The following is a 22110-nucleotide window of genomic DNA, read 5'->3' on the forward strand; positions in this document are numbered from 1 at the left end:
ACCTGATTGGCTACCCAACCTTGACACCAAACAGTTAGACCAATCAGAAAGCTTGTTTGTTGACATGGTGTTTTCGATGTATCAAAATCAGCCTTATGTATATGCTTCGACTCAACTGCTATTTTAATCGAGTCCCATACGTTATATTTTATGGTAATAAGCAAATGCAGAATTGTTTGATACCGACCAGGAATTTGAATTGGGTCATTAAAACAGGTGACATATGTATCAACTAATAACATACGCAAATGTAATTTAATTTTGTTCACTTTTTTTATGTATCGCTATTTTATTTTGGGCACATATATGTAAATGTCTATGTCGTTTTTTGGTAGTGAAATCTGGACTTTTGCATTAGCACTGGCCTCAGAATTGTGAATGGTAGGGTTTATAAAAACACTGGTAGTGGAAATTTTACTTTTATTTCAGAGGTTGGGACAAGTGTTGTTGACTATGTTTTGTCATTTCCAAATGTGTTTCCATTGTTAAATGTATTTACAGTTGGAGCTCGGGTTGATTCTGAACATATGCCACTTGAATTTGCTATATCACTTGCTTATGTTTCCAATTCTGCGAATGTCAATGACTTCCAACATAGTGTCAATTATTCTACTCCTAAACTAAGGTGGGACACCAAGGGAAAACCAAAGTATTATAATAATATTAATTTACAACACGTTGAGGGGATGCGCCATGATTTTCATGATAATATTAGGCAGGGAAATGTAAGTAAAGCTGCAAATAATTTAGTTGATATTATATATGCTTGTAACACACATATGATGCACAAACCTAATTATATTGGCAGGTCATATTTTAACTCCTGGTTTGACAAGGAATGTTGTACTACTAAAAGAGAAGTAAATCAAGCATTGAATCGTTTCAGAAATTGTAGAAGTCAGGCTACCTTAGACTATTATTTGCAGTCTAAATACTCATACAGGCAACTAGTTCGTGATAAGAAAAATAATTATCAAAGAAAAAAACGTGATGAATTTTTAAAAATGGCGATACAACCTAATTCAAAACAATTTTGGAAGAGTTTGAAATCTAATAGGCCCAATGTGCCAGACAGTATATCAGAGGTTGAATGGTTTAACTATTTTAATGATTTATTTAACCCTCTAACCTTGATGGAGGACGAAAATCAAAAAGAGTTTTTCGCATCAATCAAAAACTACATGGATGATTTAGAAGATAATGCGGTGTTAAATAACGAATTAATGTTTCTGAATTTGATAGACCTATTTCTTTGGATAAAATTAGGGAAAATTTAAGTAAATTAAAGACAAAGAAAGCCCCAGGACCAGATGGCATACCCACAGAATTTTGGAAAAATGCTCCCATAGAAATCCATGAAATGTTATTTGTTTTATACAACAAGGTATTTGAGGGAATCTTTCCTGATGAATGGGGTAGGGGATTAATATCGCCTGTATACAAGAAGGGAAACAAGGATGACCCCGGTAATTATAGGAGTATTATGTTATTAAACGTCATAAGTAAAATTTATACAAGTATATTAAGTAATAGGTTAAATACCTGGTTAAAACATTATAATGAAATTGTAGAAGAACAAAGTGGTTTCCAGAAACATAGAAGCACATTAGATAATGTTTTCATTTTACGTACTCTTGTGGAAAAATATGTCTTTCAGTTAAAAGGTCGTTTCTATTGTGCATTTGTAGACTATGAGAAGACTTTCGATAGGGTACATCATTGCTCATTGTTTTACAAATTATCGAAGACCGGTCTCAAAGGCAAATTATTTAATTCCTTATATTCAATGTACCAGCATGTAAAGGCAGCAGTGAAAACTCCCTGGGGGGTAACTAACTACTTTAATATTAGTATGGGTTTGCAACAGGGCTCTGTGATTTCACCTCTTTTATTTTGTTTCTACATTAATGATCTTCATAAAACTTTTCAACGAGGTCATGAAACTGTAGTTTACCTGTGTGCTTTGAAATTATGTTACCTATTGTATGCAGATGACCTGGTTCTGTTTAGTAGTACACATATTCGTTTACAACGATTATTGAATAATTTGGCAGACTATTGTTCAAAGTGGAGACTTACAGTGAACCTTAAGAAAACTAAAATTATTGTTTTTCGGAAAGGGGGTCGTTTAAAAAACAGTGAAAAATGGTTTTGGAAGGGTAAAAGCATTGAAACTGTTTCAAAATATAATTATTTGGGGGTTATACTTTCCAGTTCTGGAAAGTGGTACCAGGCACAAAAATATGTTTCTCAACAGGCTAGTAAAGCCCGTTTTTGTTTGGAAAAAAAGTTACAGCATCTGGGTGGTGTGCCGCCTGATGTTGCTTTTCGTATATTTGATTGTAAAATCCTCCCAATTCTCTTCTACGGTAGTGCTATTTGGGGCACACATTCTGATATTAATGATGTGGAGAGAGTACACAATAAATTTTGCAAATTTTTACTAAGTGTTAGTTTTGTTGCCACTAATTCCGCTGTTAGGGGAGAATTGGGTCGGCATTATCTTAGAGTGTATGTAAATGTTGAAATTATTCGTTTTTGGTTAAAACTAATACGTGATGTTTCTCCACATATTTTAAAAGAATCGTATAAATTTCAACTTAATATGGCAGGAGCAGGTACTATCTGCTGGGCTTTGACAGTTAAAAATCTTCTCTATAAATATGGTTTTGGACATATTTGGATTGACCAATATGTAAGTAATTCTATTGCATTCCTGGAACTATTTAAACAGAGGTGCTTTGATATTTCCAGACAAGATTGGAGCTCTGAAATTAATAGAAGTCTCAAACTAGTAACTTATTGTAAGGTGAAACAATAATTAACATGTGAGAAATATCTTACAAATATTGGTCAGTCTTATGCAATATACAGAAATGCTTTATGTAGATTAAGGATCTCGTCTCATGTACTACAAATTGAAAAGGGTAGGGCCAGTGGTACTCCACGTAACCAGAGGTTGTGTCCTTTTAGCTGTAGTGTAATTGAGGACGAATACCACTTTACATTAGTTTGTCCCAAATATAACTCCCTAAGGTTGAAGTTTATTGCACAGTATTACTACTCCCCACCTACAGAGATAAAGTTTATTTCATTATTTCAGAATCAAACCCCATATATACAATTAAACCTTGGTAAATTTATATTTTATAGTTTTCAAGTACGTCAACTTATGCTTGGAGAGAACACTTAATTATGCAAATGTTATGTATTATGATTTTATATTTGTTTTTCTTTACTTGTTTCTGCGACCATTCCAATCTAATTTATTATGTATTTATTTGTATCTGTACATAAGGCCAATGGCCACAGTACGAAATAAAGATATATATTATGTCGTTTTGCACGCACTATAACGAATAAGTTGTTCTCCTACTTCGGGGTATTTGTATACATTGTGTATGGCAACTATTACTTAATCAACTTTTTTTCCTGTGACATTTTAATAGCCTATGTTTTCATTTCGTATTTATTCAGAGTGTATTTGTGCATTGCTCTGGTGAAACTCCATCGCCGTTTCCAACATAACTTTACCATATACCAAATCACTGTGCTCTAGGTGGAGTAAGGGTTAGACATTTTATGTCAACATTAATTAAAAACAGAGCATGAGAGAGCGTCATAGGGTACTCCGTAATATTAATGATTACGCGAGACTCTTAGATGAGATGAGAGAATAATATAGGGTGCATCTTACTGCCAATTGATTTTGAGAAAGCGTTTGATTGTTACTAGTACTTGGCATAGAAAGCGTGTGAAGCAACTTTCACTGCCTTGGTGCGTGCGATTGAATAAAATTTTTATGTGGTGCGCCCTCTATCGGAAATAATTGCAATAACTTTTGTTCGAAATAATATTTCACACAGATCTTCTGTTCTCACTTTATTTTCATTTTATTTTGAGAGTCCTGGAGGCTCTCATCTCTTGACCAATCATACCTGATGTAGGGGACCTTCACAAGCAAACAAAGCCTTATAACTGGTTTGATTGTTACGCAAATGCTGTTCACAGTAACACAGAATACAGGGAATATCTATGCGATGCATGGCAGCTTGGCAAACCATCACAGGAAAACCCTATTATATTAAATCACAGTCTTCATAGTCTATAGAGGGACTGTGATTAAATTCTCTCAGCGAAATAAAGACATTCCCTTCATCTTCATTTATAAATTTCACAATTAAAACTTATATGAGAGGTTTCTATTGGCTGACTATATAACATTGGAATGTTCTTTTTTTAAATTACGTTATTGCCAACTGTGTTAGTTGATTGATTTGATGGTTAAATTCAACTGCAATCCAAATTTATAAATAATGAAAGATAAAGGGAATGCCTCAGGGAGTGGCAGACTGGCATAAAAAATACAAACTAATAACCCACATGTCAGACTTGAATACTAGTAAATTGTCACACAGACCACTTAATAAGCTTGATCAGAGATTGTCAGTAAGGCTCAAAAATGTACATGTAGACAAACATGTGTGGCAATTAATTCAGGCTTGTAGTTTTCAAGAAGAAGTTGAAAAAGTAACAAGCAGCCTCTCGGCTGAGATAGCTCCGCTGTTAGCACTGTGCATTTCAATTAAAGAACAGAAGATATCATTAGAAAATGAACAATATGCATAGTATCAATGCAATGGGACTTGCTGTTTTCAGCAAGAATTCAAAAATATCATTTTTCACCATAAATGATTGTGGTTTTTAACAAGAAGTCGAAAATATCACTTTTTACCAAAAATGACAAAAATATTCACCAAAATTAGAAAATTAAAGATATCATTACAAAATGAACAAATCTGAGAGAGGTACACATGTAGTACCTATATATGTAATATCAAAGCAATTGGACTTGTGGTTTTTAACAAGAAGTTGAAAATATCACTTTTTACCCAAAATGACAAAAATATTCACCAAAATTAGAGAATTAAAGATATCATTACAAAATGAACAAATCTGAGAGAGGTCCCACATGTAGTACCTATATATGTAATATAAAAGCAATTGGACTTGTGGTTTTTTACAAGAAGTCGCAAATATCATTTTTTACCAAAAATGACAAAAATATTCACCAAAATTAGAGAATTAAAGATATCATTACAAAATGAACAAATCTGAGAGAGGTCCCACATGTAGTACCTATATATGTAATATAAAAGCAATTGGACTTGTGGTTTTTAACAAGAAGTCAAAAATATCACTTTTTACCAAAAATGACAAAAATAATATATTCACCAAAATTAGAGAATTGAAGATATTATTACAAAATGAACAAATCTGAGAGCGGTCCACATGTAGTACCTATATATGTAATATCAAAGCAATTGGACTTGAGGTTTTTAACAAGAAGTTGAAAATATCACTTTTTACCCAAAATGACAAAAATATTCACCAAAATTAGAGAATTGAAGATATCATTACAAAATGAACAAATCTGAGAGAGGTCCACATGTAGTACCTATATATGTAATATAAAAGCAATTGGACTTGCGGTTGTTTTTAACAAGAACTCGAAAATATCATTTTTTACCAAAAATTACAAAAATATTCACCAAAATTAGAGAATTAAAGATATCATTACAAAATGAACAAATCTGAGAGAGGTCCCACATGTAGTACCTATATATGTAATATAAAAGCAATTGGACTTGCGGTTTTTAACAAGAAGTCGCAAATATCATTTTTTACCAAAAATGACAAAAATATTCACCAAAATTAGAGAATTAAAGATAACATTACAAAATGAACAAATCTGAGAGAGGTCCACATATAGTACCAATATATATAATATCAAAGCAATTGGACTTGCGGTTTTTAACAAGAAGTCGAAAATATCACTTTTTACCAAAAATGACAAAAATATTCACCAAAATTAGAGAATTGAAGATATGATCATGAAATGAACAAATCTGAGAGAGGTCTACCCAAGGTACATATACACGAAGTATCAAAGCATTCAGGCTTGTAGTTTTCAAGAAGAAGTCGAAAAAGTAAAACATTGACACAGACGACGACGGTGACGGACAATCACTCATATGATAAGCTCTGCTTGACAAAGTTGACAGCGGAGCTGAAAAGTTGACACAGACGACGACAGATGCTGACTGACAATCACTCATATGATAAGCTGCACTCGACAAAGTCGACAGCGGAGCTAATAAAAAGGTCTATGCTTGACAACACCTTATGATGCTGATAACACATTCAAAATATATCTACAGTATTTCTTGGTAATTTTCGGTTATTGGAAAATACCTGATGCAGAGACAGACACCATGTAAATATCGTTACATTTATTATATTTTGCATATTACTTGACACGAAAAATGTTTAATATAAAATATATACACTTTTAATATTATAATTCATGGTATTAGTTGTAAAAAGTTTCCTACACACAAGTTAAAAAAATATATTTTATGTCAGGTTATTACACATTCTAAAATCCAATCAGATTTGATTTCACACTCGTATACGAAAATGCGATAATCCCACAATATTCTCATTGTAAAAATTTGTGTCCTGGTTCTGAAAATTTGAATTCCATTTTCGTAATTTGATTTTTCCATCCTAAAAATTTGAATCTCCATACTAATAATTTGTTTTTAGACAATACATGTATATTAATTCATTTATATTAATTGTATTTCACAAATCTGATTTCAAAAAATTAATCCCACAATATTCAAATTTTAAATGAGAATTTTAGGAATTAGTGTTTTTTCCAAATTTATTGCTTCTGTGGCAATGTTGCAAAGTCATAATAAAATTGTACTGCATCAGTGAACCCAACACCCTTCAAGTTTCCAGCATTTGGTATTCTTCCTATTTCAACAAATCCCAGATCTCTCCATAATTTCAAAGAACCTTCGTTATTGACGAATACAAGATTAAACATGGAAGCCTTATAACCTAAATCTCTAGCCATGTACAGGTAATTCTGTGCCATAAATCTTGCAATACCCTTCCTCCTGGCCGAGGGCTTTACAATAAATCCGGCATTACTTAAATGAGAACATCTTCCGGGAAAATTTGGTTTGATATAAAAGGCACCAAGTACTTCAGCAGTTTGAGCTTGACGTACAACAAACGCGTCGTGTGAGAGATAATAGTCTTTAAATTCTTGAATCGTTTCCATGGTTTCTTGTGGATATGATTGTCCATCATCTACAATGTCTTTCAATATTCGGTAAGTTTCTTCTTCATCTTGGTTGTCATAGTAATCCAAAATAACTTCAGTTCCATCTCTTAAAGTATGAAATTTTGGTAAATAATCAAATGGCTTTTCATCAGTATTCTTCTTTTTAGCAATAACATAAGCCATTATTATAACAATCTAAGCAAATGAAAAGATAAAGAAAATCAGTCACACGTGTCTAAAGCATACTGTAAGAATGACCATAATTCACCTTATGTTGTCATTGTTGAACATGTCCAAATCTTGACTATAGTAAATTGTAGCTAAACTCTATCACTTGATAGACCAGATGTACAAGTATGCAACATTTCTATACTCCTAGCTATGATGTATACTATATATATATAGTAAATAACATTTGGTAATCAATAAAGATCCATTGCTAGAGGTATTTTGAATACCCGGTAGTTATAATAATAATAATAATAATAATAATAATAATAATAGACTTTATTTATAGAGGATAAAAACATGTTAAGCCACAGGCTTATCTCACACATGGTCCTCAGTTACTTGGGGGGGTTCGGGGGGTTCGGTCGAAACCCCTAAATCTTGGAAGTGAATGGATTTATTATCGTAGATTAGAACATAATAAAACAAACAGTATTAATTAAAATAATTATCATCGTTTAAATCACTTGACTCAGTGAGGTAACTATCAGATTCAGCAGCTGATGTTAAATATTAAAACAACATTGAAACAAAAATGTAATGGTGGTCACTCTCTGAATGATGTGGTGGTCCTGAATAGGGCCGTTGTCTTGCGCGAGTGTTCGCTCAGTTAGTAAAGTGTCACGGTGGGGATCGAACGGGATTGACACAACACGACACTGTACTTTCCTAGTTTGGTTCATTAGTTTTGTATTCTTAAATGATGGCATGTATACTGTTTTGTTCCAAGTGTATCAGCCAAATGTAGTCAACTTATTGTATTACTACGTGTAGCCTGTGTTATTGGACAATAGTGTATAGCTACGGATTCAACAGATCATTAAAAAAATGCCGAAGATTTTATCATCACGAGTTGTATAGGTCGAAGAGCTCCATGCAGCCAACAATTTACCCCCACAGTTCCACATTTTGCAGATATCTACTTAGCGTTAATACTTGTACTAACAATGTAGCGATGTTGGATGAATGTGAAAGGCTGCCATTATGCTGTGGTTATTTTAAGTGTTGTATCTCATATTGGTTAAAATTAGTTGAAGTAAAAAATAGCTGGAACCCCAAAACATGTTATATCATGCTTAAACGATTAGACAAAACCGGCAGACTTACTTGGGATACCCACATAAAAATCGCCTGTTCAAATATGGTTTCGGCATTGTCTAGTTTGAAAAACAAGTTGGAGATACTGCAAATTTCTTAGAGATATTTACTCAAAGAATAAAAACAATTTGTCAGCAAGAATGGCATGCCTCAATTTCACAATCATCCAGGCTGTGTGCTTTAGGAAAAATCAAGGTAGTATTATAACCTGGGAGATTTATTAGCAAGCAATTATAGACTAAAATATATACTGATGAGTTTTCGCTGTTTTGGCCATAAACATAATGTTGAATTAGGTAGACACACAAAAATATAGTTAGATCAATAAATTTTTAGTTTAGCATGGTAGAAAATGAAATTCACTTTGTTTTTATAAGTCCATTTTAAATGATCTAAGGGTTGATCTTTTGTCAAATTATGCAATATTGCAAATACTGAAAGTCTGGGCTTACTTCGTCGCTACACAAACTGCCACACTATATATCAACTAGTTCTGTATCTTTTAAAAGTTTTCAAGCGACGAGATGAATATTAATCCAGCTTAACTTAGTACCATATGTTTACATGGACGTTGTATTGTTTTTAAAACGTGCTATGCACTTTTCTACTCATTACATTTTCTACGATGGGCTGGGGCCCTATACAGAAATAAAATTACATAATACAAAATTGCCTAATACTAAAATGAACAAGTAACCTGTAGAATGCTGTGTGGGTAATATTTTTATATTGATTTTTGTTGCATTTGCAGCAAATAGTTACCAAACAATGAGAAATCTATAGGATTGAATATACCTCTCGGCTGGCTTCACGTGCATAGTTTAAGCCTGCCTAACCGGTCAGGGTGCTTATACAAGGATTTAATTACATCACCTAGACGATCTGTGGTTACAGCTTCATGGTCAGAGTAATCGCAAAATTGATACTACAATAGAAAATCATGAAAGACTGGCAGTCCCATGCAATTAATAGCAAGTGAAATTCCTGGGATTGAAAACATGTATTTTGAAGTCACTGATGTAGGCAATGAATGATAACTTCAAGTTGGCATGAAGATGAGGTAGTTTATTTAATCAGTGCTGAACTAGAGGCTGAAATTATAATTAAGTGCGTTGTCATATAATTTGTTTATTTCAATTTCTTCTGAAGTCAAATAGAATGCACTGGTGAAACCGTGAGTGAAAGGATGTCTTGGGGGTATAGTCTACATTGTGTATGAAGTGGTAGGGTCGGGCGTCACATAATTTGTTCATTTCCAACTCTTATGAAGTCACATAGAATTTCACTTAATTTATTTTCGCTGAAATGTTTTCAAGCATTACATGTGAATCCGATTTTCCCTGTGCTGTGTCTCAATAGAGTATGAGGTAAATGGCATTTTCACTGGAATTTATTTCAGGGGAAAAATGTTTTCAGTGAAAATGAAGTATACCACATTATTACATATGTACTGCAGTTTATTTTGATTTGTCTATGAAATCGGTATTTCCACACCCCATATGCAAATAAAGTAGTCCTTTCAAGAGTAGCGTTTTCGAAACATAGCAGAAATAAACAATATTTAGAAGTGCGATATTTTACTTTTGGGGTACATGAATATACTTGCCGAGTGAAATGAAATTTGAACAACAGTAATGGCAGTCACTTTTTTTGACTAAAACTAATTTGGATATCACCCATGCAATAATGTTTTCGGTATTTTCAAGGTCAATATGCTAATGAACATGGTATTGGCGATCCGCTCCAATAGGATTGCCCCTCAAATCATTTGTGTATGTGATTTCCAGTGTTTTCACGTATTAGTTCTTCTGTGATTTTTTTGGCTTGGCCGATTTCGCTAAAACATGGAAGGTGGGTCACACCTTCACCCTAGTTATTAGGAAAAATCTGCAAAAAAATGTTGGTCCATCGTTGCCATAGCAACAGTAAAAAAAATTATTTTTGGATAGCTTCGAGCTAAATGTATCTCATACAAATTTAGGATACAACACCTCAGACATAGCTCATTGTACTCGGCTTGAGTAGGGGCACAATGATACTATTTGAATTTTTGATATCTTTTTTCATCAATGAGAAAGTTGACCCCGAAGTTAGAGTAACTGTTTACCAGGTATGGCTTTTTAACTAACTCTTCTGTGATTTTTTTTGTGTGGCTTGGCTGATTTTGTTCATACTTGACAGGTAGGTCGTACCATCACTAATTGGAAAAACAATCCTGACCCACCACTACCATGGCAACAGCCAAAATCTGTTTTTTTTGAATACTTTCGTCCCAAATTTATTACTTCCTACCAGTCTTGTAATAGCAGTGTTCAAATGATCAAAATAACCAATGAATCATCTCAATTCTACAGCTGTGAATGCTCTAACATGTACAATTCGTTTTACTTTGCATTTACTCTGCATTTTCGACATGTTAAAAACAAAATAAACGTATTTTGCCGTATATAAAAGTGAAGGAGTGAAACATTCTCTTCGTACATGAAAATGGAGTCCATGTAAACAAAGTATCGGGTTGGAGGTACCACTTTTAAAATGGGCTTGTCGCACTCTTTAAATTGATGTCACACTCACAAAACCTAGATTTTTGTCTATTAAAATATATATTTTTTCAAATTATGAGTGACAGATATGCCAGAAAGTTGTAAGTCGATACGAAAATTGCCGTTTAACTTTTGTTTTTATTGCCGTTTCGCCAATTTTCGGCCGATTCTCACCTATCACCTCTCATTCTATAGCTGTCATCCCCTACTTGATTTTAGTGGCATTTTCAAAATCGTATGGTCCATTCCAACGCGGGGAAAACGCAGCAAACTTCTCTGGATTTAGAACACCGGGTTAAATTTGGAGGTCACGCTCACGCTCGCGTTCACGGCGCTTGCCAGGATTTTCAAATGTTTCAATATTTATTCTACCGTGTTGTCAAAACGGCTACTCGCAATGGGTTGCAATTTTCAGAAAATGACCATAAGATATATAGCTAGAATTTATGGTAATTTTTATTTTTTTTTTGCTTTTAGTTTTGCTCACGTATTTTGTAGTTTTTGAAAGGGTAGCTGCCCACACCCACTTCTTCCGAGGCGGAGTTAATTACCCATGAGCACTTGGTGCAATCCAAGGGATTGAGCGGTTCCCCTTTAACCAAGTGACTGAAATCCCTACTATTAGCTGTACACCACATGGAATACTACGATTTGATGTATGTTGAATGAGCTTTATCATAGAACATCAACATCAAAGTACCAGGAGGTTTCTGCTGGCGAAGTTGCGGCGTTACCCAGTTCCAAATAGAGATACCAACGCCAAATGAGCAACATTTTTACCGGAAATCAAGATTCATTCAATCTACGGCTAGCAAGCAACATCACAAGCGAAGTTGTAGCGTGCAGCTCATCAACGACCGCTGTCGACGAAAGTCATTCCGTCAGTAGAGTACCGCAGTTGTGACAGCATGTTTGCCAATGCACAATTCTGTGTAGGAACTTTTAACTTAATTTAAACTATGTATGACTGATTCGAAACATTCCATCGAGATCGGATGGTGCCCTATCGTGCCATCCCTTCACCATTGTATTCAAACGAACCATGTAATGTGCTGTTACATTCTCCTTCAAACCCGGGATTCAACCATTGGGGTCGTTTTAATAAAAAAAAACATTGCAAATCATGCAAATATAGCATTTTTAAACAAGTATACTAAAAAAGAAATGCTCAGCGATGCAAAAGATGGATAGATATTACTTTTCAGTATACACATCTCTGTTTATACAATCCTTCACATATTCTACTCCCAATTATTCCTGAGTAAAATGGAATAGCCTCTTTCCATGTTGACATTCTGAGTAAAATCACGTGATAGGCTGTTACAATAGGTGATTTTCCGTACAATTGCGAGATCTCGCGAGATGCATGAAAGACGCGCGTCGAACGTCTGCCGCAAAAATCAAACGATTTGATTTTGAACTAGAATTTCTTTATTTCGCAGCTTACATTGACCGGCCGATCTTCGACAGAGGAATATTGCTTCCAAATACCCTTACTTAATCGAAAATGCCTATCATCAAATGTGGACAGCACATTATTAAGCATGGAAATGTCCCCGAAATACTTTCGCGTTTGTCAAATCCCACGCGATGTTTGACGTGACTACGATGCTATGACCTTTGTTTGTCCTGTTTTTACGTTCGATTTCACGCATAACGCGTGATTCACGCAGTGAACGGAAAATGGTCTATTGGCTGTTACATACTCTTTCGCCGGTCTGGAAAATGTGTTTAATTAGCTCTCATTCAAGCGACAATGTATATTTCCCAGTGGGAGTGAACCTAGTTCGAATCTGCCATTAAAAAATAGGGGTCTTGTCAGCAAAAAACGAATAACCCTTGAGTGCACACAATACACTGAATTTCGGAACAAATCTTGCATTAGTTACAGCAGCAGAATATCACAAAAATATCAGCCGAAACATGAAAACACTATATATTGTATTTTGGCCTGAAACCTCTCTATTGCAATTCCAGGAATTACCCCCATATGTGCAACCATTTTCCATCTTGGTATCACCCAACCCTGAAAACAAATTCTTAATACCACGCTGAAGCGTTTGGTAATAATTGTAGACAGATTTCGACATGAAATCGTGTCACTTTTATGTGCACTAACATCTGCGAAGAGCGAAAAAACTCGTGAGTAGCAAATGCTTAGACAATAATGCTAAGATAAGTATAGTCTTGTCTTTTTTGTGTACAACATTTCGCCGTAGTGGATCTAGGGTGTGGATGCGTTTGTCTGTGGGTGGGGAATGGCTCAGGACCCCTTCTCTAAAATCATATGGTAAAATAGTTCAAAGACATTATGTGAAATAACTTACCAACGTAACACAAAGTAAACCAATTGAATTTAAAAACGAGAATATAAAAATGTCTGTAACAGAGCTCAGACACTTTTTTAATATTATAAAATTCACACGTTTCATGTCAAATATATTATTTTTTTTTTTTTAACCCCCTATTCAAAAGTGCTGGCTACGGGCCTGTACTATCAGTATATACATGTATCATATTCATCGGTCCGAGTAGCGTTTATTTACTAGCTGTGATGTAACATAGTCAGATATTGACTGATTATTGAACTTGATTATTGGTTGATATATCCCTGGCTACGCTGCTAGTTATATCTCATTATGGTCAGATATTGTTTGTAAACTTGGTAATGTGCATATCTAAAAACAGAGGGGTGGGCTTATACTCGGGGAGGGGCTTATGATCAGGAAAGTATGGTATGTTTTGTTTTTGATGTCCATAATATTTTACAGACGATCGGCAAAAATATTATAAAACTTGCATGAAACTTCTAGTCAACTTCATGGAAAGTTCAAACGTCTATAAAGTCATTGATAGACCTTTTTGTAAATTAAAATATCCCTAGATTTATATAAAACTTCTGTAAATATACCCTATTCCTTATATCGTTTTTATTATATTATCATAATGCACATGACCAAGTTTTCAAAATTTAGAAAGAAAATTTAGAAAGAAGCGCTGTGACGTGACGATATATTTGCGTGGTTGGTTGCTGAAGTAAATACATGGAAGTCTATACTAATCTGATCGGTAAGTACAGGTTGTTCGGCCGGAAAGTTAGAAACATTAGTGATGGGGGGGGGGGGGGAGCGTAGAGGATTAATTGCATTACATCATAGATCTATGATTACATTACCGAACTTTTTTCGACTATATAATTTCGACTATATGATTTAATACTATATAACTATATAATTTTGAGCAAGAATAAGGCACTATACCAGGACATAGTCGTTCCGCCCCGTAGTCGACCAGGTACTAGACTTCAGTATTAACCAACCACACAAATAGATCGTAAGCACAGTCACTTGGGGGCTGAAAATCAATAAATACTAATTTAAAAAAAAAAATCATCCGCTATACGTATATAAATATTTATAAATATTAAATATTATAAATATTTATATACGTATAGCGGATGATTTTTAAAAAAAAAATTAGTATTTATTGATTTTCAGCCCCCAAGTGACTGTGATCGTAAGGCATGTTCTAGGTAAGACTACTATAGGGATTCCGAATGGGTGACAACTAAGTTACGTAAAGTAAACAATGGCATAATGATTTACTAAATTCGAACGCCTATTCTTATTTGGGTCGCGGTTCCTGTGATGATGAAGACCGAATAAGCAATGTTTTACCTGGTGCTACGACCTGCCGCTAATGTCATCAAAGTTAATTATAGTGCAATATTATTAACCCCTTTTTCGTCGCTAAATTATCAAATATATTTATCATTAATGAAATGAATAATTCATATGAGAGCAATATTATATCAAAATTAGGTGTACATACTCTTAATATAATAATATTAATATAATTTAGAACATCGTTTTGTCACAATGATGTATGGACGAATCGCAGGCTAGAAATGATACGATTAAAAGCTCTTAGCAGTTGCGTGTTGTTGTTTTTTACAAAGGTAAGTTTGCGCTTACATGTCTCGTTCATTTGTGGCTGTTAAATCTGGAATAATGAAGGTTTTGGTCGACAAGCTACCCTAAACATGTTGCATAAAGGTTCTGTTAATTTCGCAAATGTGACATATTCGTTGATGTGGTAAAACATGTGTTGTTTTTTTTGCGAAGTTGGTCAAGCTTCCCTGCTGAGTAGCTGGTAACATGTCGGATCATAGAGCTGCCAAATCTGCAGCGAGTAACTGACTTTCTACATTACTAAACCAATGTGGATATGTTTGGATATGGCTGAAACCGATGACTTTAAGCACACGCCCACGTCCAATTTATATGGAAGTGGGATTGCCTGTTTTATGGGATCTCTGAAATTACTTCAGAAATAAGAAAACAAACAGAAATCAATGTAATAACACAGGGAGCCCAGGAACTATAATCAACTGTACGCAGTCCATATGAGCGGGGGGATATCGGCTGGTATCTAGTGTAAGAAAGACAAGGGATGAAGGCTCCAGACAGCTCACATTTTTTCAAAAAAACTCGAAAAACAGTCAAACAGAATGAAAAATAAAATCTAAAAAAAATACCAGCTTGAAGAATATTAGTTGCTCTTTCAAATTTCGTCAAAGCCATACCTATATTTTACCAATATCTGCAGAATAAATCAAGAAAACTACAAAAATTGACCCCATTTATGAATAGTTAACGGGTATCTCAAATTGTTAGAAATATATATTAATAAATGCTCAGTTTAAAGCAAGGATTGCATAACCACTCATTACTCAAAATGTTATATGGCTGGACAGACGTGGATTTTTGTTTTGACTAGTCGTGTAGTACCCTTCTAAAACAGTTTCATTCTTAAAAGTTTTATTTTAACGATAGGTGTTGCATATTATGCTGGTACGTCTATACTAACCTGCACAATTAATATTAATCATGTTAAACGAAACCAAACTTATTCTGATTTTCCTTCAGAGCGCCATGACTTCATCAAATGCTAATAATTCCATATATTCATCGACATCCAGTGGTACAACGACACCGAGTTTGACAAATGGCTCTGATGTACCACCAGCAGGTACACCATTGGCAGAATTCTTGCAACAGTTAGAGGATTACACACCTACGGTAAGAAAGCAAAAAGTTAGAAAATTAAATTTTAACAAACAATCAAAATGCTATTGTTATAATACCGGGACAATTACCAACCTGTCTTTGTTATTCTTTTGTATTTATTACCGAACCATTCCAACTGAATTGTAACTTGTACTAATGTCTGCAGAATACACCCAATCATGTTGGTTTAGTGTTTCCTCCAGGATACTTCCGTGCTGCAAATATAGTTTATTTCTGTTTATTATATGCATGTCTTTTGTCAATAACCTCTGTCGTTTCTCAATAGTTTAAGCATTGCATCTTGGTGGTTAAACATGATAAAACTACTGTACTTTATAAAAGGCTGATGGAGAAAACTTAGAAATACCGTGAAATTTTACCTGCACTATAAATTCAACCACCTAATTATTTGGCGAGTTTTTGTAATTTATTGACCTCGCCAGAAATTGCTCACTTATTTTTACTTGAAAAATTTGACATGACTTTCTATAACTATTCTATTTCTGCAACTGTATATAACCCAACTTTTATATTTGTTGAATTTTTGAAAACCTGTGAGTTGAGTGAAGAAATACATGTATGAAAGAAAGGAAAATAACGAATCAAATCACAGTGAGCAATTCACCATATCTGATGACATGTTATTTACATGTGTGTGCATGTGTATACCAAGTGTTTGCCACTACCTGAAAGCATGCAGAGTTGAAAATTATTGGCCCATAGTAAGTAGTCATTTCCCCAGAAAATTGTCTTAGTGTTGTCGCTAAATCGGATACTGATTTGCATATAATTTGCATACTAATCAACATATTTATTTTTAAAAGAAAACAGGTTGCCAATAAAACTTTCATGTCAGAGAATTTTTGTAAATCACAGATTAGCGGCCTGCTTCCCTAAAACATTTTTGGCAGAACACTGCCATAGTATATATAATTGTTTACTTGACGGCACATTATTGGAGCTGAACAGCTTGAGCCACCTTTGGCCAGCAAAAATGACAAGGGAAATTCGGCTCCAATAATTTTCCTCAGGGTTTTCTGATAGAACTGAGTCCTGGCATTGTCTACTGTCTAAATGAGAAACCCTAGTCAAGGACACTGTTCTGCATCGACTCTAAATGAACTGGATCAAAATTAAGACCACTTTCGGCCACGACCATTTAAACACAGCAAGAAATAATCTTCTGTTAATAAGTGGGGTGTTAAGCCTCAATAAAATGCTGCTATGTTAACCTAGAAAATATTCAGTGTTGATAGAAACCAAGAAATAATTTGTGATGTTAAAACAATTTGTTGTTTCTGTAAATGTTTTGTCGTTTATCATTATACAGTTGTCAGCAATGTCAAAGTGACTGAAATGAAGCAGTCCTATTGAACTACCATGTAATGTGTCATCATTAGACGTAAACAATTATTTGCTTCACATGTCCATCTTTGTTTTAAATACAAATAATGTGTTACTGGGTCCTAGATTCTTATTTGCAGCATAGCATTTTGTCGTTTTACTTTTGCAGATACCAGACACAGTAACTGGCTACTACTTGAACAGAACTGGATTTGACGCATCTGATCCCAGAGTGTAAGTATCCATTCCATAGTTTTATTCTTCGTTGTGACTTATTGGCGACCTTAAAAGGTGTTTAAATATTTCCTCCACATTGAGTCCACCTTTCGAAAATTGTAAATTACCAGTTTTTAGGGGTAAATCACCTTTTTTTCGTCAATATGAGTGCTAAAAAATCATTGCGGTAATCCACTTCCATGTTGCGTTAAAAAAATGACATCATCGATAACTGATTAGTTATTGAAAGACTTGATCTGTGAGGTCAAAGGACATTGTTTTGCATCAAGAGTTTGCGTATGATTGAAAACTTTCCACAGTGAAGATAATGATAAAAATCTTGCCTGTTTTCCCACAGACCCTGCACAGTAAATTCAGACAGTATGTAAATCGTTATTGCAATTCAAGTGAATTTCTCTATTGCAGGGTACGGATGATTTCATTGGCTGCTCAAAAGTTCATATCAGACATTGCAAATGATGCCTTACAGCACTGCAAAATGAGGGGGTCAGGTCAAAGTTCAAGAAAAGTTGGTAAAGTAAGTATTATATTTTTGATGTTATTGCCACTTTACTTTTACTGAATTTTATTTATTGTGGCTTATTCCTTAAAAAAAATTGAGAGAACATATTACATGTACAAAATTCATCAGAGAACATTATTTAATTATTAATGTATGTTATAAGTTAACAAGTCTTGGTCATGTATGATGAGGGTTGCTCGCATACATGTTTTATAGGGGGGTGGAGGTGGAGGGGGGTTGTCACAGGTGCATAAATATTACATTGGACCCACACGTGTATAACTGTACTGTGTATGTACTGCAAGTTGATAAGACTGAATACATGATAGGGTAAATACTATGTCAAATCAAAGTAAACATGTATTGTGTGTGCACGACTTGAACCAATGAATAAGTGCACTACCAAATCTCCTAGGTACAGATGACACAGTTTCTCCTCGCCACTGGCCATCTACAGATGATGAAAGTAACCGTGCAGTCTTAACAGCTAATAGTACTGTGTAATATTTGGAAACTCATAGTTGTCGCTTAAATGGGAAGTAAAATAAGTAATCAAAACCCAATATGTTGCTACATATAGTGTAAAATATCATGTCAAACAACATGATAGCAATGATCACCATCCTTTAATGAAATATGGTTAAAACTGACATTTTTGTTACAATTACTTCTGAGATAATTTATTGTTGTTGTTTTTTTATGCAGGATAAACGATACACATTAACAATGGAAGATTTGACGCCGGCGTTATCAGAATATGGAATCAATGTCAAAAAACCTTACTACTTTACATAATAAGAAGTTGAAGTTTATATAGAGTTTATTTGTATTTATGTTGAGGGCAGGGATAATTTTGAATTTTTTATTTGTTCGTTTGTATTTGTTTCTTAGCTTCTGTTGTACTGCAAAATTTTCGCTGCAAAAATGTTCATAATTTCCCCAAAATGTTGATGTGACAGCATGGAAATCAGTGGATATTTTTCTCATTAGTATATATTATCATTTTTTCCTGTATAGAAACAAAACAAAGGAGAATGTTTTTGGCAACCCACCTTGAAAATGAGTGTAGATTTTGCACTAGGATGCACTACCGGGTAAATGCACACACATCTCATAAATTGCATGTTGTTCGGTTGTCAAAATAAGATTTTCTTCTGAATTAGACTTACATTAGCCTTTTGATTATGGTGGATCCTTTGTGTTTTGGGAAAAAATACATTATTCGCTAACTGAAAACAAGGTTTTACAATTTTCCTTCACCTGTGACAGTTTATCACTCGAGGAATTTAAGCAATGTGTTAAGTGTGGAGGGGCGTTTACTATTTTAACGAGATAAGTTCAAAACACTCAAAAAAAAGGCTGTAAAGAGATCATAAGCAGTTGTATGGTTTCACATTCTCTATTTAAGCAAACTCTTCTATGAAGACTGTATGAGTGACTGTACATTTCACCTTGGTAAAATACATGATCTAATTAGAAAGGTCAGTTAATCATAGCAATAGAGTTGTGTTGTCACAGGAAGCGCTGACCCAGCACAGACCTGTGGCATATGACGCTTAACTAGCCGATTAGGGCTAAAATAGCGCTACACCGCCTCTTTACACTAGTGTTTATACAAGGAACTTGATAATTTTTTTTTTTTGCTTTTTAATCACGTATTTTTGTAAAATATTGTTTAGTGAGTGAAATATTAATGTCATACATAATTCAATCTTTATAACAGAAATTAACACATAATAACGATAATCAAATTTGTGTTTGAAGTTTGAAAGTACTTGCGTAATTTCCGGTTTCAACTAGTTCGAAAATAGAACGTCCTTGAACGCGATAAAATCATGCGTAGAACGCCTTCCGAAACAGACACTAGCAGCGTAAACTTATTGCAAATTTGGGCCCAGTTTGTTCCAACAAGTTTTCTAAGTTTCAATTATCATTTAGTAAACAAGCCCATGACACGATTTAATATTTCTGTGAATTGCGTGCCAACCGACGACTGACTTAGAAAATGTTCAAAGTTTCAAACACACTCCCGGCACACCTTGCGTGATATGCGTCAGATCGGTGTAGAAGACGCCGACCTGCAGCATCAATGTAGCAATAGACCTGAAACAAAATGTGAAGATGTCAAATTACAAAAGAGGGCGCACATCAATACACATCGGTTGATGATGATCTGCCAAGATAACTGGTGAGGTGATGGTAGAATAGGCAGTTGTAATAGTTCTTTTTATCTATTTTATCATGTCAGGCTTTCTAAAATATAAAGGTGATGTAATTATTCATTTCTGAAATGGATGATCAATACATGGAAAAAAAAAATGTTCCAAGATTATTGAAACAGTGTTTACTATTTTCATATTTAATTTTACAAATTAGTGTGCAACATTATTATGTAAACACTAAAAACAATAAAACAAGTTCATTTGAAATGACCCTTTTTTTGAGTAATGTTATTCTTTGCTTCGTTTTTAAGTGTGATGCCAACTCTGATCACAAGAAAAAAGTAAAATGTAGACAGAAAGTTGCACTGTCATGCATGTTTGTTGCGAGAGGACAATTTCTATGTGAAACTGCCTGATTAACCAGTAACCGTAACATACTATCTGATTCACAAGTAAACCAATGAAGGAACTGGTTAATTTTGAAAAAAAGTATTAGTCACCAGATAAAGGCATTATCAAAACAATAGCGACAAGCCAACAAATTAGTTAACTATTTTAGTTCAGCATCCTTGTTTGCATTTACGAGGATCTTGCATTGTTCAAAACATTTACTAGTTTTTACCTTGCCCGTACCATCAAAGATGGAAGGGAAAGGTATATTAAGGGAAAAATTTTGTCCGGCGTTGTTGTCGTTGTTGTCGTCGTCGTCGTTAATAATTGTTATTGTGTGCATAATAACTTTACTAATTCTATTCCAAACTTTATCAAACTTGGTCACCTTATTCATCAGTATAAAGTCTTCCCTGAGTTTGAACAACAGATGTCCTGTATGAAAATATCATGCAAAAATTGAGAAAATCTGATAAAATATTTTGACTGTTTCTGCTTGACTGATCACTGGTGATACACATCAAAGGTCACTGATCTCAGTGGAAATATGCATTGTTGTATGTGTTCAATGAAGCAAATGATTTATCTTGTAATAATATCTATGGTAATGTATCTCAGAATCTCATACTGGGTTTCAAAACCAACTCATGGAGAGATTGCACAGTCTGATACACATTTGCAAACCTACCAATAAAATCTTTACAGAAAACAAGATGTCAGAAAATCAATATAAGCACTCCTGTGAACTGGGTGCCTAACTTTGATCAAGATCTGAAGCTAATAGAAAATCTGTTTAGTTCAAAGTTATCAAATCAAAAACAATACATTAAAAGCAAAACATTTCATCGACATTTTAAAAAGAAAATTATTCTAAAATATATGTATTCTGTATTTGACAAACAGTTCATTCGACAAATGAAAACTCACAGGAATATGTTTCAGCTATTAGAACAGAATGATAGTTTTTATAATACTAGTTTAAAAACGCACTTCAAAGATTGCAGTGTTTGAAGATGTAGATTCTCAGGAGGCAACAGTACTGTTGACTTCTCCCTCCACTGGACACCAACTATTTAAGTTGATTTGCATACAAAGCAGAGCTTGCAACATGATAGCTATTCATAAAGAGTGTTTTTTTTTACTTTTCATATAATACAGTAGTCGCACAATGAGGCAGTTCATATTTGTCTCAGTGAATCATTAATTTTTGGCAGACACCTGTCCAAAATACTTGGACTAAAGCCAGCTAAATTTTTCTGTTATCTTGCATGTTTTATGAATCTATTCACATCTAAATGCAGCACTTTGTTTTTGCAATGAGACATTTGTTTTTATTCTAAAATATCTGAATTACTTTGAATAAAGCTGGAAATTATGTTCCTTAGAATAATTAAAC

The 22110-nt window shown here is 34.1% G+C and overlaps 2 protein-coding genes across 5 annotated transcripts; one reads left to right on the plus strand and one right to left on the minus strand.

Moving 5' to 3' along the window:
- Positions 1-6278: 6278 nt before the first annotated feature.
- Positions 6279-14353, minus strand: LOC144351280 (uncharacterized). Its single transcript, XM_085508284.1, has 2 exons — positions 14271-14353; positions 6279-7336 (listed from the first exon to the last, which is right to left on the minus strand). Exon 2 carries the CDS (start codon positions 7322-7324, stop codon positions 6731-6733), a length of 594 nt encoding a protein of 197 aa, XP_085364410.1. The 5' UTR covers positions 7325-7336; positions 14271-14353; the 3' UTR covers positions 6279-6730.
- Positions 14354-14915: 562 nt separating this feature from the next.
- On the plus strand, positions 14916-20594 carry LOC100371033 (transcription initiation factor TFIID subunit 10-like). 4 transcript variants are annotated; one of them, XM_006823762.3, is made up of 5 exons: positions 14916-14968; positions 15939-16091; positions 17593-17657; positions 18066-18177; positions 18868-20594. In XM_006823762.3, exons 1-5 carry the CDS (start codon positions 14918-14920, stop codon positions 18955-18957), a joined length of 471 nt encoding a protein of 156 aa, XP_006823825.1. In that variant the 5' UTR covers positions 14916-14917; the 3' UTR covers positions 18958-20594. The 4 variants fall into 4 exon arrangements, with proteins under 4 accessions (XP_006823825.1, XP_085346549.1, XP_085346547.1 ...); XM_085490423.1 differs by lacking the exon at positions 14916-14968 and adding an exon at positions 15045-15065; XM_085490421.1 differs by lacking the exon at positions 14916-14968 and adding an exon at positions 15111-15366.
- Positions 20595-22110: the final 1516 nt, after the last annotated feature.

This window comes from Saccoglossus kowalevskii, chromosome 15 (assembly GCF_978046115.1).
Source record: "Saccoglossus kowalevskii chromosome 15, keSacKowa6.1, whole genome shotgun sequence".
In the NCBI taxonomy this organism is placed as follows: domain Eukaryota; kingdom Metazoa; phylum Hemichordata; class Enteropneusta; family Harrimaniidae; genus Saccoglossus; species Saccoglossus kowalevskii.

Coding starts and splice junctions, on each gene's coding strand:
- LOC144351280 (XM_085508284.1), bottom strand. CDS start 7,324: ATGGCTTATGTTATTGCTAAAAAGAAGAATACTGATGAAAAGCCATTT.
- LOC100371033 (XM_006823762.3), top strand. CDS start 14,918: ATGATACGATTAAAAGCTCTTAGCAGTTGCGTGTTGTTGTTTTTTACA. Junction 16,092..17,592: donor TAGAGGATTACACACCTACG/GTAAGAAAGCAA, acceptor TTACTTTTGCAG/ATACCAGACACAGTAACTGG. Junction 17,658..18,065: donor GACGCATCTGATCCCAGAGT/GTAAGTATCCAT, acceptor TCTCTATTGCAG/GGTACGGATGATTTCATTGG.